The sequence below is a fragment of the Pholis gunnellus genome, assembly GCF_910591455.1.
Source record: "Pholis gunnellus genome assembly, chromosome: 4".
In the NCBI taxonomy this organism is placed as follows: Eukaryota; Metazoa; Chordata; class Actinopteri; order Perciformes; family Pholidae; genus Pholis; species Pholis gunnellus.
The window spans coordinates 10,660,124-10,676,945 of record NC_136530.1 but is presented as its reverse complement, the minus strand read 5'-3'; the positions used below and the strand labels follow the sequence as shown (position 1 = coordinate 10,676,945).

Below are 16,822 nucleotides of genomic sequence, written 5' to 3'. Positions count from 1 at the left end.
TTTCACTGTTATGTTTTGTCGCCATACAACAGGCTACACCAGTGAATCCTGTATTCCTGTATTGTTTTTGTTAAAACAAGACATTCAAAGCTGCTACTACTACACTAAACTTTATACTCAAATGAACAAAATGGAGAAAATGTTTCTTTTGTCTGTGTAAAAAAATTAAAACAAATTTTAAAGGAATACAAAAAAGGCCTACAGTATTTGTAAGGATACATAACATTTTTGCAAATGGACTCATGAGTCTGTGTACAGGCATGTGAGACGTTACTGTACAAGACAAACTAGACGAGCAAAAAGTCTGACATTTATTTAGGATATTTGGTTCTCCTCTTTATTCATTGATTGATTCACCTATGTATGTTTTAATTTGACTATGACCAGTTAGAGGATGGGCTTTGTAGACTAGACTGGGATGGTTTAAGTTCCCATGAAAAGAAAATCATTGGTTGTAATGCTGTAGTTTGGTTTAATTATTTAGTATTCAGACAATTTATGAATAAAATGTTACAATAAGCAAATGTACTGTAGATGGTAAGGTTAATTATTTAGTTTGTTGTTCAACACATGGCTTCTTAAGTTAAAGTAAATACCCTGCAGCCCAGAAGACGGCTTGGTGATCGCTGCAATAAGGCAAAAACACAGCAGGAAAATAAAGGTACAACCACACTATTTCTTTCTGTTCAGGCCAGTATCACAAGGCCTTAAAGGGCTACAACACAGCTCATATGGACCAACATGCTACAAACATGAACAAATACACAAAGCGGAGCTAGCGCATATAATGCAGGTGGATATAATAAAGTGTAGCCAGCTCTTTGTGTGTCATATGTGGTTCCTCGTTATGTCCAGTAGGTGGAGCCATTGACCTTCCTCAAGGCCATCATGTGAAACGATCCCGACAATTCAACTCAACTATCCTGCACACTGTGATCTTCATAAAAGGGAGGTGAAGAATGCATTAAACAAGACGATTGATTTTGCACAAAAAAGTGAGCAGCAGAGATGTGTTAGTTTGCCACATTTATTTTTTAATAAGTTACAAAACAATTTCAAACACCAGAAAAGAAGAGAGACAACAAACTGTATGTTATTTGAAGTGTAATACCGTTAACTGCAGAGGCTTTTTGAATTACTGATGCATAGAGCCGTCTTTAAAAAGGGGAAACAAGACGTTTAGAAATGATAAGTGCTGCGTGTTCTCATTTGTTAGACATCTGTTCTAATTTCCTCCCATATTGTTGGTTTTTGTTAAACTGAAAGCATGTCACAGGATATTGCAAAGCTGTAGTGTCGACTATTATTTTACAAGTGCAAGTGATCGGGCTCAGCTCGCGTTTCTTCATCTCAGGCATTCAAAACAACATGGCACGTTTTTGAAAAGTCTGTAGTACTCCTCCTGGATCTGGAAGGACACATTCAAGAAGGCCAGAATTAGATAAAAACATATTGTATTTAAATACCATTATGAGTTACTTGAGTATTGACATTTTATCAATCCTTATTCCTTTACCTCACTTCATTTCAGAGGGGAACGTTTTACTGTTCTTCTGCTCAAAATGTAACAATACAGAAATGATAAATATAACACTTTGAATGGGGCCATTTTACTATTTAATTATATTAATTTAGTTAGTAATTTACTAATAGTTATGTACTTTGACTTACTGTAGGTACGGGTTTGAAGGCGGGCTTTTACTTGTAATGGAGTATTTTTTTTCTTTGTGGTACTTTATGCTACTTTAACAATCTTCATGCTTCTTCCTTCACCTAATATAACATATTCTAATTACATTTTCTAAATGGCAAAAAAGATTGTATATTTCCTTTCTATCAACATACCATCGTGATGCTCACTAGCGACTCATTTAACTTCCATTGTCTTGATCTGAACAGCTCACGGTGCAACTATCGCCACACAATGAATGTTGAATAGATAAGATACATCTTAGAAAACTAAATCCAAGAGACCAAAGGGTTACCTTTCTGGACAGGACACAGAGGAAGATGAAGATGAACATGCCCTGGAAGGCGTTGGCGATGGTGAACAGATAAGCAGTGAGGGTGGTCTCATTGAGGATGTGCACAACTCCTAAAGTCCAGGTGGCTCCCAGCACAAACAGCAGAGCCAAGGCACCACGGGCACAGGACCTGAGGGTGACGAAACTGACTTTAACAGAGAGATTGCAAAAAGAAAAAAATACTGCTTCATTTTAAGTCAACAAACAACTAATTGTAATAAGACACTACAAAGGACACCACATGAAACCATTCTAATCCAATGAGGAAATTACAGCTTGATTTTCAATATTCTTTTGACCTCAACAAGAGTACAGATAATCCCACCTGATGTTTTCATAGTGGCTGATTTCCGGCCTTTTCACAGCAGTATGCCGGTACACTTTGTAGATGATTACCCCAAAAGCCAAGAGATTAACCTTCAGGGGAGACCGACCAAAACAAACATGACAGCGAAGCTTGACAAACGAGCAGGATCAAATGGATATCAATCTTTGAGACAATCCCCATTTGTTGATTCCAATTAATACTTAAACAGTCATTATTAGATCTTACCAGAATGATCAGACATGCCGGCCCAATGAAACTCCATATGAAGTGGTGTTCTGTGCTCAGCCAACACCTGTAACACAAATCATTGTGTTGTTTTAACAAACACTTTTATTGACTGAATGTGTGTTTTAGATGCAATAATCCCTCCTGCAGCATCATTGCCCTCCGTCATTTCTATTCGGTCTAATCTAGCCTCATCTTAATTATGACAATACTGTACGGGCTCATACATAGCCTACTTATCTTACAAGCACAACAACAATTGGTTAGATAAAGCTACCTCTGCTCACGGGAATGAACAATCAGCACTTCTTTTGCATAATTTTAATTATATTTTACATTAATAAACAAAAGATTTACTTCTATTTATAGACTTCTATTCAAACTCTCCATGGTACCCAAAACCTCTCAGAGTTTCTTTTACACTAATCATCACCTTACTAGGCAGTCCAAGCATCTTCTACTTCCTTTATGTCCCCGCGGGCCAAATGTAATCTCTGTCCCCATGTATTTATAATTAATGTCATTTGTTTATCTTTCTTCTATGAAAAATGCTGAATTTAAATTGACAAATAGGTGTTTGTATGAGAAACTTTTGTCTTTCCACCTCTCTTTGCACTTACACTTTATCAGTGCCATAGTACTTGGAGCCGAGCGTCGCCGAGATGGCCACCACCACCGCAGGGCTCCCGTAGCCGAAGATGTAAAAGTTGCGGTGCAGGAAGCCTTTGTTGTAGATGACGCCAACCACAATTAAGTACAGATGGATGCCCTCGATGCACATCCAGGCAAAGGCCGCGAGGAAGAAATAGTGCAGCAGCCCTGCAATAACAGAGCAGAAAAGCTGCCACGAGACAGGCGATAGAGGAGCGATAGAGACAGAGATTTAACAATTTTTTTAGGATGTGTAAAAGCAGTTATTTCATCCCTTCACGTAAGAATTGTCATATGTGTTTGTTTAGCCTAATTCCTGAGATGTATTGCTAATATTTAAGCATTTTCATGTCAAAGAGATGAACAGAAACCATTCTGTTGTTGTTCTGTTAGCCAACAAAAAGCAAGTGAAAGTGGTAAAAGTGCAAATGAGAAGGGTTTTAATCAATAAAATGACACACACTCCAACACAAACAGGAGATTTCCTCCGTTTCACCGGGTTCATCCGGAAGCTCACCTTGTGTGTGTTCATGTTGATCCCCACCAGGAAGATGAACTCGGCCATGAAGAGGCTGCAGCACAGGTTCTTGTGGATGGTGGTTCTGGTGCTCTGGATCTCACTGAAGAACCAGAAGGTGAAGATGCACATGGACAGACAGATGAGGGAGATGATCATCCCCAGCTGGGTGATCCGGGTCAGGTTGGTGTAGTGGGCCTCCAGCTGAGAAGCAAATGGAAAGGGAGGTGTTTCATTCACGGTTTCATGGTATGCTGAAGTTGTAATTTCGTGCGTTTTCTGGTTGGAGGAATTGGATATAACACGGGTGGTGTATAGGCTGGGGTTACACCAATATGTTGGGTTGCAGACATACTTTGTTCTGGTGCTGCTGTATCAGATGATATGTTACAGAGAAAGAGTAATACAAAAGTTCATTTTAATTAACTTAATTAAAAATGTTTTTTTTGATGAAAGAGTTTTGTTAAAGCAGTGCTCCTACATCCCTACAGAACATGTCGGAATGTGAGGGCACTGTTGAGTGCTATAAAACAACAGGGAGTGTATCTTTATAGGGTGTGGGTGGATATCTCTGACATTTCTTTTTTTGCTTTTATTAGATATGTACAGTGAGTCACATTGCCTTTAGGAGCAGCTAAGCCCGACAGAGTTTCACTGGTTTTGATTTGAACTTTTTGTGTTGCACGAAACGATGTCTTGCAACTTATCAAGAATGTTATCCTGAGTGGAAATTAATACTTTGAAGCCTTGGTTTAAAATAAAATATAGAAATAAGTTGTTTGATTTTTATTAAAAGCCGGTACAATTTAGTTGACAGTCAGCACCTTCAACACAAAATACTGGTGTTCAAAAACCTGTCTTGGTGGAGAATAAGCACACACAGAGATTTAAAGAGTGTTTGATAAAACAACAAAGATTTTTGAATTTTCCAGATGAACTGTAAGATTACGGACCGAGAACATTCTTATCCTCTGCACGATCAACCTTTTTCCTCAAATCATTTTGATAAATAATGTAAAGCAGCAGTGCAGAAATGTAAAAAAATAAATAAATAAATAGAAAACACAGTTGTATTTGTAACGTATGATTACTCACTTTGGCTCGCCCAGAGGACATGAGGATGGCGAAGTGTGTGAGGTGATTGCAGGAGCAGGTGGTTGCATTGCTGTTGACGTGGACGGTCTTGCAGCCATGAGTGGCCCAGCGGCCCCGCAGGCTGTCGAGCTCGTACTCCCAGAAAGCACACGTCGTCACATCGGCTTTAGTGTCAACGGGCTTTAGGGGACAGAGAGGAACAAAGACGCTGATAACTGTTCATGGTGCCGTTTCTATTCCTTTTTGTTCTGCTCTTTGATACCATAACGGGGGATTAAAAACAGACTGTGCAGGTCTGATCCTTAAAATGAATTACTTTACATCCAAAGTTTGAATGCATCAGACATGATATTTAAAAAGAATACTTTAGTCTCAATTTTATGATTTTTTTTATTATTGCTTTGTTTGTATCGTCTTTTTGTACTATTTTAATGGTCTTGAAAATTGTTTGACATATCATTAGAATATTATAATGTAATATATTTATCATGCATGACTTTGGCTCAAAGCGACACAGGGGCAGCTAGTTACGTGCAGTCATGTGTGCTGCAGCTCACTGTGATTTTGAAAGCAATAACATCGGGATGTACACTAGTCCAGATTTTCATAAAAAATTCAACATGAATATTTTGAAAGCAGAGGTCAACATATTTCCATAAATTGTTCAATTTGAGTTGAATTACAATGATCCACACAATAACCACATTTGCTGTAGTCAAAAACAAAAAACACTATCATGAATAAATAACAAAAAATGCAAACGTAGTTTAGTTTTAGATATTTTCCGGTTGAATTCTATTCTCTCAATCTTTACTATGTTTAGATTCGATTTGTATTCAGACCAGTTGGTGTAGCGTTCATATATATTGTTTAACAAGAGTCACAAGAACAGGTGGAAGCAAGAAAGAAAAAATACCTCAAGGAGAAAGAATCCGCAGGAAAATGGAGCCCGAATTATTGATTGTTGCTCTTTAAAGGCAATTTACAGAAGATTTTCATTGCTCAACATAAATCATCACCTCCTTTGTTAGGCTTTAGCCTCAAGGGTCCAACAAAAATAATGATTTCACTTTCTCATACATTTTAATTATCTTAAAAGCAAAAATACCAGTACATTAATTTTTAGGGTTATTTCCCTCATTACTCCGCTTTCCTCCATCATCTATTCACCTTTCCTCTTCAATTTCGCCTTAACCGAGAGGTCATTGGAAGAAATATATTCGAATTTCATAAAAACCTGACACAAAGCACCAACTATTCCTCCCTTGTGAGTTTGTTTGAATTTGACTTTAATGGAAACTCTGGCAGTTATCAAGTTACTGCGAGAGTCAGTGTGGGAATAAGGTAGCTGTTCTTCACAGCAAAAGAGAACGCAAGGATGTTCTCCAGCTTGACAAGGATATATATGATGGGATGTTGATGAACAAGATGAACAAGATCCAATTGGGAGCTACTATAATGTTGATAAATGTAACGTATATGACATGAAAGGTAGCCGAGGGTTTAAGGTAGCAGGAAAGTGAAGAAAACCTGCATGTAGATTGCGTTCAGATTTGTCAAACAATAAAGAAGACATATTTTTAATAAGAATAATACTACTTTAAAATGCTGCTTTTATAAATCAAGTCAATAATAGATCCATCATGCAGCTAACTGTATAACTGGGTCCAAAAGTCTTTAAAACAGAAACACTCTGAAGCGGCACATATTCTGAAGGTACACACATTAAGAGTGCCGGGGTGGAACACAATGTCGCCAGCCTCAGCACTCCGTAGAGTCTTTACCTCGTTGTGTCTCAGAGTGAAGGTGACATGGTCAAGTTGGTAAACGTCAGCAGGTTTGACGGCGGCTGCGATGACTTGGGAGTTGACAGTGATTTCCCCGGTCTCAGCATGGCGAGAGTAGTCGGTGACACCCGGGTCGCTGCTCGGCTTCAGGATGTCACCGATGCTGTCATATCGCACAAACACCACTGACACACTTCCTGATGGACAACATTTTTTTTTTTTCCAACACACAGACAGGAGAGAGTCAGACTTACTGTATTTTTAATCAAACTTTGCCGGTCAATTCAAACGTTGTCTTAGATGACGCAGAGCAGAGAGCTATTTGGAAACATCATATGTAATCAGTTTTATGATTTGACCAAGTGTGTAGAGTTCAATGCGTGTGTTCAACCAATTTACTGACAGTAACTGGAATGTCCTATAAAATCATTTAACAGGCTACCGAGACGAGAATTAATGCTCCTGTTTAAATATTAACAGGAGTTGATAAAGAAGTGTTGCTTCTTGCATGCTGCATGTGTTACTGTTGCCATAAGGACGGTAGACGTGCATATTGCTCAGATTTTATTGGAGCGAATTCTAACATATGCACCTGAAGGCAAGCTACAAACAAACAAGAGAATATGATGACTTCATTTTGCTTTTGTGTACAACATATGTGGCATAAAGCAACACATAGCAAAACAGTACTCCCTGTATACCCAAGCATGCATATATATATAGTCATATATTTGACCAGCCTATAAACTAAGCTACTTTACCATTCCTGTCGTCCTCTGGTCTCAGTTTGGGAGTTAAATTTATATGATCACCTCCCAATGACGCGGACAGTTTGGCTTTTATGTGACGAGCATCAAAGGTAAAGAGTTTCAGTTCTGTGGTTCAGGAGAAAGAAAAAAAAGACAAGAGATATTAAAGAAATGAAAGTATGAAAATGACAATTATCCAAAACCTCACTTTTCTGCACCCAGGTGGTAATAAATGGCAGGACAATTTAATATAATTGGAGTGTCTATGAGAGCGCTCTGTGTTAATAATTATCTCACCCATTTCTGTGGCTTTGATTTCGAGCTCAGCAGGAGTTTTGTAGTTGTTAGCCAGAGTCAGAGCACTTTCTTCAACAGTATGTAGCAGCTTGGTGATGGTATGTTCCCGACGCTCTTCTTTCATTCGGCTCCAAGCCACCAGTTCATCCTTCTCCACCAAGTTGTTTACGGCTTTCACAAATTTCTGATGAAAAGCAGATTCATCAGAGTGACATGTGTGTGATAGTCTAGCATGTAACATATGCTTGTACTGCGATGTGTTTGTAATCATGGCTAGAACATTATGTTTATCTAGGTTTGCCTCTGTTGACTGTCTCAATATTTACTCCATATGGCTTCTATTATTTTTGGCCACAATGATAGGTTAGATTAGCAGCGTCCCATAAAAAGAGTCAACTTTTAATGAAAACAATATATAAATAAATCTTTTAGATATAATTCTAAAGATATTATAAATATTGGCACAAAACAACATTAGCTTGCACCTTCAAAACAAAAGTACTGAAGTGTCTAACTGGTCTTTCTCGGAGCAGCATAGCACAATAAGAAGGAGGTGGATTGTAGTGCCTCTTTCCCCCTAAACCAGTTCAAAGCAAAGCGCCAAACGTTGATTGAGAAGCACGAATGGTAAACAAGGATTACTGTAAGAGTTGAGTTGATGACGGATGGTTTGACAGTGTAATCCTTTTCTTCGGCAGCCAGTGTTGATGCGGATCGACACAAGGCCTCGACATATGCGATCACTTCCACCGAGGTGAGTTCGCCGGACGTCTGCTTGACAATTTCCTTCAGTAGACTCTGGGGCTCCGTGAGGTTGCTCATCTGGGATGGATGGGAGAGTGAATGAGTACGAGTATTTAACGATATCACATTCCTGCAACATGTTACATCCAGTCCGGTATTGATGCATTTTTGTTGGACACAGACTTTTAAAATGTCCACCACTGATCACAGCGTTCTTCTTATTTAAATGGTACTGGTAAATAGCTCACTCAAACTCAAACTCAAGTGCATATATTGTACATATTTAGCAAGTTGGATATTCCCCACAGGGAGGAGCTGTTTGGTCATTCTCAGAACAGATTTTGCTACCTATAGAGCAAAGGTGCAGTTTTTTTTCAGCTGCGCTTTTAACGTGTATGTTTGTTGCTGTTAAGTGGCATGTCATTTTCACACTTTAATATTTGTTTTCCATTGTAAACATCTATGAACTGAGCTGAACATTTAGTTTGTTCAGTTTGTTAGTTGTCACTAAACCAGAGCTAGATATTCTAAAGCCTTCCCTTCTCCAGTAGCCTGAAGGACCATCCTGGAGAAAAGAGCGTTCAATGACGACACGCAGACGTACTCCTCAGAAAACATTATATACTCTCGCTAACGCCTTAAACCCTGAACCCTTGAAATGGTGTAAATACGAGTGGGTCAGCACTTTGCTGCACCATATCACGTTACTATGACAATGTCAAAAAATACGATGTGCAATTGTATTTATTTTGGACTTTTTACTCCCTGATTTGAACGTCTTCCAGGCTTTTTCCTCACTAGATAGGAGGTCATTTCAAATAATTTATTTACTTGTTTTTGTCAAAACAGCTTCAATAACAAAATGAAATGTTTGATAAATAAATCTGTGTAATATAATCTCTGCTTCCATTCCTGTGAGTTCATGTGTTTTTATGTTCCATATTTAATCATTAATTTTTCTGAGTAAATGTAATTTGCCAGGCTGAACACACACCTGCCGTCCTCTTTGTTTACCTTTTTTTTACGTCTTCGGCTTCCACTGGTAACCCCGTGTTTAACGTCACATTGCTATGAATTGTGGGAAATTCCCTTGGGAATTTCAAAACTTTTTCCTGCCTTGTTTTATGGTTTATGTTTTAAGGGGGGACATTGGGATTGAGCCCTTGCAACTGTAAAATATTGTGCTTCATTTCATGTTCATAGTGTTTCTCTCCAACAGAGGGCAGTGTCATCATATCTATTTTGCCATATTTGGCTGAATTCCTGGAGAGGGGTACTCACATATTCGAGTGTTTTGTTGACGGTCTGTGTGATGCACCCGATGTTGTCATGGCAGTATTTTTGGGGATGCTCTGAAAAAAAACAACAGTTACCGTAGGCATCTCTTTGATTGCTGAATTTATTCCCAACATTTCACCAGGATAAAGCACGATACACCAACGTCTGAATTGCATAAAACCTACACAGACATAGCATCAGATGGCTCTCTTTGTGATCAAGATAGCTTAAAACATCAGTAAATTTAAGATTGCACCCTCAACTTGATGTATTGCATAATAGATTCTTCAACAAAAATGTAATTCTGCTCTGTGTTGTGTGTGCATGTGTGACAGAGAAAGAGAGAAAACAGAGATGAAGAAAAATGTATGTCCTTGGGTGAAAGTACCGGTGCGTGAGTGAGTGTGTGTGTGTGTGTGTGTGTGTGTGTCTGTGCAGGTGAGCTCTTCCATCCTCATACCGACCTTTACATCTTACACCCCTCTCCGGATGAAAGTGCTTAGTGCCTGAAGTTGGGATGTAATCACGCTGACAGGTGCAATAGAAAGATCCATTCGTATTGTGGCAGTGTGAGTTTGGTCCACACACCTGTCCTGACTTGCATTCATCAATATCTGAAAGGGGCAAATAAAGAATTCAGCTCCAATTAAAGATCAACACGTAAAGATTAAAATCACTCTCTCAACATTACATAGCATAATATAAACAACTAATAAATACAGACACATTTATTTATGTCTCTACAATGTGTCCACCTCAAAAATGTGTAAAAGCGATGCTTGAATTGAAGTGAAGTTAATGTTCTACCTTCACACAAATAAAGATCGTGGCATAAATAGTTCCCTTCATGACACTTAATACGCTGTATAATGGCTTTTTGAAGAGAAACCGCATTACACATCTGAATATTCATAAATCAGCTTCTAAAATCTGAAAGCTACACGCGTCTGCATTGCATTACATGATGTCCGTCACCCAGTTGGATATCTGCATGGATACTTTGTCCCACAACATGTGATAAAGGTGTTGTTCTTCTTCTGCAGATGGAGCAAAAGATCTCGGGTGGTTGCTCAGAATAGCAGATGGGAAGGAAGTGAAAGGCCGAGGGGGGAAAAAAAATCATCTCCAACACGTTTATCCTCCTCAGTACAGTGAAAGAGGAAACAGTTCACACACAATCCTGAAGCCCTCGCAGCTGCGTGGTGACTGCCTTCCCACATATACATGAGGTCCTCTGTCAGTATGTGTGTACGTGACCAAAACTAATTCCTCCGCGTTTAAAGTACCGAGCCAGTGAATCGTACATTACCGATGCATTCAGTGCCATCGTTGGGCTGGAACTCGGCCAGTCCTGTTGATGTGTATCCAGAGACACATGTACAGTAGTAGCTGCCCGCTGTGTTGGTGCAGCTCCCCCTGTCCCCGCAGATATTAGTCACATTCTGGCACTCATTGTCATCTGTAGTGAAAGAAATCAGGATAGATGGTAAACCGGGTTAGTTGCTGGAGAAAATAAAGATAAAGGCTCAAGAAATAAATTGGATGAGCAAAGAAAAATGAAATGCTTTCATGTTGCAGTGATTTGCCCAGACGACGTCACTGACCAGCAGGCTTGCACAGGCTGAGACTACTTCAGCCTGTTCTCATTCTTGGCTCAAATAGAAACGTATGATACGTATTTAGAGCTACAAAAATCTATAATTCAGGAAGTTAACTTAAAACTCTTGTTTATCTAACCCTTTATTCGGGCAACACTATTTCTTCATCCTTGGACACTATATTAATGATTTATGAAGTTCAATGTTTAATGCTCTTCAATTAATTGTACCGTATTAGTTTATTTTTTGCTTTTGTTCAGTCGGCCATGTCTCGGCCCTCCTTCTGCTACATTTCCCATAAGGCCTTTCAACGTACTCCAGAGGAACGGCCCTGACGCGCTGCAATCGACTCTTCTGTAAGTTTCGGATGGAGATATCTGGAGATAATTGTAGTTGAGTAATGACAAAGCATCAGTGCAAGTTTATCAAAAGTGGCTTGGGGGCAGCAGTACAGCAGCTCAGTCCGTAGGGACTTGACTAGGGAGCTGGAGGATAACCGGTAATACCAGGTACAGAGTGTGGACTGGCAGCTGGAGAGGTGCCAGTTCACCCCCTGGGCACTGCCGAGGTGCCTTTGACATTTTTCCACATTAGATGTGTGTTCGTAAATCAAGAAAAAAAGAACTAAAATTAAAAAATTCCTTATTATTAGCATTATGCAAAATGGCTGGACCATCAGAGAGCTCTGGCAAAAACTGATGTTATGGCTTTGTGTTGAACTTAAAATTGTGCAGTAAATGATCTCTGCTTGAGGAAAAGGATAACTCTACAAACAGCAGAATTAGCATGACGGGGGGAGCATGGTGGCGGCTTTTTTTTAACATGAACATCTGTTTTCCAAAAACAGAAACCGTAGGGAGTACTTTCGCCATCAACTAAGAAATTATGATTTGGTCGGATTATTTCTAGAGGGAAACTAACCCCAGACAATCACCATAGCAGCATATTTAATCTGTTTTCGGCGGGGGCTTTGAGTGCATGTTCACAAAAATATTGTCTTCATTCAACCTCCACATTTAGATTACTATTGAAAGCACTTTGATTTGATCCTGATCCTGGTGTTTGAACTTGATGAGGCTCCGTTGTGGTCTTTTCTCAGGCTCCGCTAACTTAGTCTAGCCTTGATTAAAGCCTTGCCTGGCTCTAATTTCCATGCAATTTGTACTGTTGACATTTGTGATTGCTGAGCAGTTATGTGCCTTTGTTTGATTTTGAGAAAGTCAAATCACTTGAAATATTTTATCTTTGTTGCCCAAGGTTTAGAAAGCACCAGATACAGAGCAGTTTGTTGCTGATACTGTATTGGCCCACGCATTGCAGAAAGTGCGGTTCCAGCTTTGCTCTCAAGCGCACGGACCGTCTCTGCTCGCTCAGTTTATTGGAAATGACCTGGGAAGACTTTCCGCTGATGTTTTCACTTGTCTACGATGGACGCCTTTCCTCTGTACCTTTTGCACAAAAAGCTGTCCGGTAAAGGAAATCCTGTGCTCTGATGAGAGAGGTGGCTGTATTCAAAAGGGAAATACCTCCATAACACACGGGACCCTTGAGCAGTCACTGCTGCATAAACACTGCATCCACATATTTTATGATCCACTTTGATGTCTTTGTGCGATCTGTACACAACGGAGAGTGCTTTTGTCACTTTGTTTTTGAAAAAAAAAAGTAGCCTGAACTAATTCATGGCACAAACTGTGACATGTTACAAACGATCTAACTACTAACAATATTCCCTGATTGTTTTTGCATAAAATGAACTCACACATCCAAATGAACAGAATTGTTTTTAAAACTGCTACTGCATAAGGACTCCATTAACCTAGAACCTCATTGTGCCTTTTTGTTTTCAAATCACTCGCCGCAGTGTTTGTATTACTCACAGTTTGATTTACTTTTGGCCCTTGGAATATGTAAGCTGTACTGTGATTGTGATCAGGTTTGGTCAGGAAACCAAAAGGGCTTCAGGAATTCTAAACAGCCCAGAAACAAAACAGGAGTAACAATGCTGACTGAGCCAACGCTGGCCATTAAACGTGTTACTAATAGAGCTCTATCGTGGAATGTTTCGTCTGCTTTCTAGCTAGTGGGGAAGACACATAACAAATAAAAAGCATCTCAAAGAGGATATGGTGGACAAAAAAGCCCACATGGTGCCTTCACGTATTGAAATGGAAATTCAGCTCACTCACAAGAATTAAAAGCAACATTTTATAAAAACAAATGAAGTTTCTTTGCATGTTAAAAAGTAAATCCCTTCTATGTCTGTGGACTAAGACAAGCAACATGCTGTCTTTTTTTGGGGGGGCTTACCCTCAATTTGTTGAGATAATAAGAGACAAACAGTTGCAAAAGAGCAATACAACACAAAACATCCTGATTTGCGTTGATCAAATGACCACAGTTAGCGTTTTAAGCGTGTTTATGTGTATCCCATTTTAAAAAAAATAAAAATTGTCATAAACAATCATCTTAAGAAGCTTTAACACAACTAGTGGCTGATGTTTTTAACTGCATACATCCAACTTATTTTGCACTGCACAGTCAACCACCGTGTTCTAAAAATGTTAAATTAATGTATACAAATGTTGGCCTCATGCTCCTGTGTGCTTACGTTGAGAAGCCACAAACAACAAGGGCTTCCTAAAAATAGTCAAGGCTTCCATGACGGCTCCACACAAGGTTGTACTTTTGAATCACAGCAAATACTCAGTCACACACGGGTTGGCTTTGTCTGTTTATATTCACCAGAGCAAAATGTAGTTCCATCTCCAGTATATCCATGGTTGCAGAAGCAGGTGTCGTTTGATCCGTTCAGGGCCTTGCATGTTGCAAGTTGGTGACAAGAATCGCAAATGTGAGAGAGGCTGCATGGGTCCATCAGACTGGAGAGCCATGCTGCGTACACACAAACAGCAGACACAAGAGTGTGTACGTTTTACTTATACCATGACAGAAATTGTCAAAATCCTTTTGTGATGCAACTGCTGCTTCTTTTCGCATGCATGGTTCTAGTAAAAATGACATTGCTTGTGGCTTTCTGGTTTACCTGCTACTAATAACCACTAGTATCCACTGAAATAATAAATGAAACCACAGTATGCACAAGTTTCAAATACAGTTTATGTAGCAAAACAATCTGTTGTTAGTAAATTAAAAGAAAAAAACGCCAATCATAAAACAAACCAACAAATGGTATATTAAGCTCAAATTGCTGGCCCATCACATAGCCCAAAACCAATCACAGCTAACATGAAGACCCCATGAATACAGATACATCCATCACTGTCTCACTATAAGACACCTGCCGTGCTAGAGGATCGCTAAGTTCACGTACCTGTCAAAAGTACGAGTTTCATTGGTGACTTGAGCAAAGACTCCATACTTGCGCTGGGTTCTCGATTCTACTTTTAGCACAGACTGTGTGGTGGGCAGGCTGGTGACGTAGTCCACTTCCTTGCATCAGTTTTCCTGTTTCCCCAAACCTGGCCCTTCCTGTCTTGATCTTTAATCTGCTTTCAAAAACATGCAGCCTGGCCCCTTCAACAAAGCACTCCAACACACAGCACCCAACACGCTTTCTCGTTTTGTGCCACCGTACACCTGATTCGAAAGGAGTTTTAGCAGCATTCAGTCGCTTTCTCGTTGCCTGGTTGACACTGTGACGTGTGTCGCCATTTTGGAAGCCCCCCCCCCCCCCATTGTTCTCACTTGAACGCGTACAGCAGAGCTCTGTAAACACAGGCCAAAACAACACTGACTAACTGGAAGGACGACCCCCTCCCTTCCGCAAAGGACTGTACACAAATTCACACACACATTCCAGCGCTGTGTGTCTTCCAGGGACCACATCAGTGTTCTTCAGACAGACGCTGATATATCTGTAATTCCTCCAGGCTTTTGCTGGTAAAACAAACTGGGGATACAGGCCTTCACATTTCAGTTTATATACTGTTTATATATGTGTTTGATGTATAGGGTTTCTCACTGTTTAAAAAAACATTATCAACAACCCTTGCCTTATTGGGTCATATACAGGATCTATGAATCACACTTTGTTTAAATGAAGTGGAAGAACATATTTCATGTCTGGTCTTGGCAACGGCCAGACTCTTATTTAGATCCAAAGATTCTGTCTTTTTTGCTTTTTTTTTTAAACTGTCTGGTTGTACACACATTTCCTCTAAAACAGTGATATTTTGAAGAAACCATGTGCTATTGAAAGCTGTTGACACGTTGTGCGGTTTTCTATTGTTTACATTGCTATGCACAGTGCCTTAAAAAGAGATGTGTATTTCTATCAGCATGGTTGAAGTAACAGTGGTGTTGTACAAATATGGTTGTATAAAACAGCATTTTAAGACTCTTTGTGCTGCAGTTATGAGCTAAGTGTGCCTTTGAAGATAAGCGATAAAATAACATATTTTATTTTTGTTTCTTTGACACCGGTCATGGACTAATGAGCCCATTCTCTGTACGGGAAACGAACAGGGCTGTTTTTTTTTTCCTTTTTGCCGATGGGTTACTGACCCACACAAAACAAAGTTGTGTTGGGTTACCTAATGGCAGATGTCAGTTTTAGGTTTTTCGTCTTTCTTCAAAGCATCAAAGCCATCTCAAATGCATATATTTACAGTCATTTTGCTAATCCAACACGCCCATGAATGTCAATACTCTTTTTTTTTAAAAGTAGAATTTAACTGGCAGTGGCAGTTAGGAAACAGGTGAATTCAAACGTGAAACAGTGACAATAGTCAAAAAGGAGAAGTAGCCATTCAGGTGTAACTGGGGTCTTTTCAAACTGCCTTCTACTTTTGGCACACAAACACATTCATCGATGAATAGTTTCAATTGGAAGATAAGTTCTTTGTTGACTCTATTGCAATCTGTGGAGGCGGTTTGAATTGCTTAGGCAAGGCGTTCAGTTTATTGCTGAGAAAGGCAGCTGCTTTGAATGACACCATTGGAATGGCGCAGCATTACTGTCCTGGGAAAGAGCTGGATGAAAACCACATCTGAATGTCTCGCTCTGACACTCTCTTAACGCTAAGGAAGGAAGTGATGTTGTCTCGAACAAACCTGGACTGATTGCACCCTTCCTCCTTTGCTTTTTTCGTCTCAGGAAATCTCTCATTTAATGAGAAATGTGTAAAGCTCGCAGGAGCTTGCTGGCTCCACAATGACATTGTAGAAAAGACACCTAAGAGAAACGATCTCTTGAACTGTGTGGAGGCAGTCCTGTGTAAATGTTTCCTCTTTTCCTTTCCTCTCTCATGGATATGGAAATTTTGACTCTGCAGTAGCACAATTTTGCGTGGGTTGCTATGCATGTGAGCAATTGAAGAGTGTTGTTTATGGTATTCAGGCGATATTGAGATTTGCAATACAGAGTATTCTCACACATATCTGTGCTGATGTTGGCCTTATGTTCAGCCATGATGGGAGGACTGAACGATGGGGCACAGATGGCAGCAACTGTCTCATAAACTTGGAGCTTTTGAATATTTCAGTGCACGAGGTTGAAGAGAGAAA

The 16,822-nt window shown here is 39.6% G+C and overlaps 1 protein-coding gene across 1 annotated transcript; it reads right to left on the bottom strand.

Annotated features, from left to right (window-relative positions):
• Positions 1-1,026: 1,026 nt before the first annotated feature.
• adgrl4 (adhesion G protein-coupled receptor L4) lies at positions 1,027-14,685 on the bottom strand. Its single transcript, XM_079157329.1, has 16 exons — positions 14,628-14,685; positions 14,039-14,188; positions 11,005-11,154; positions 10,160-10,309; positions 9,699-9,769; positions 8,316-8,495; positions 7,674-7,857; positions 7,389-7,502; positions 6,625-6,824; positions 4,841-5,020; positions 3,746-3,949; positions 3,198-3,418; positions 2,578-2,644; positions 2,350-2,441; positions 1,986-2,154; positions 1,027-1,408 (listed from the first exon to the last, which is right to left on the bottom strand). Exons 1-16 carry the CDS (start codon positions 14,671-14,673, stop codon positions 1,346-1,348), a joined length of 2,241 nt encoding a protein of 746 aa, XP_079013455.1. The 5' UTR covers positions 14,674-14,685; the 3' UTR covers positions 1,027-1,345.
• Positions 14,686-16,822: the final 2,137 nt, after the last annotated feature.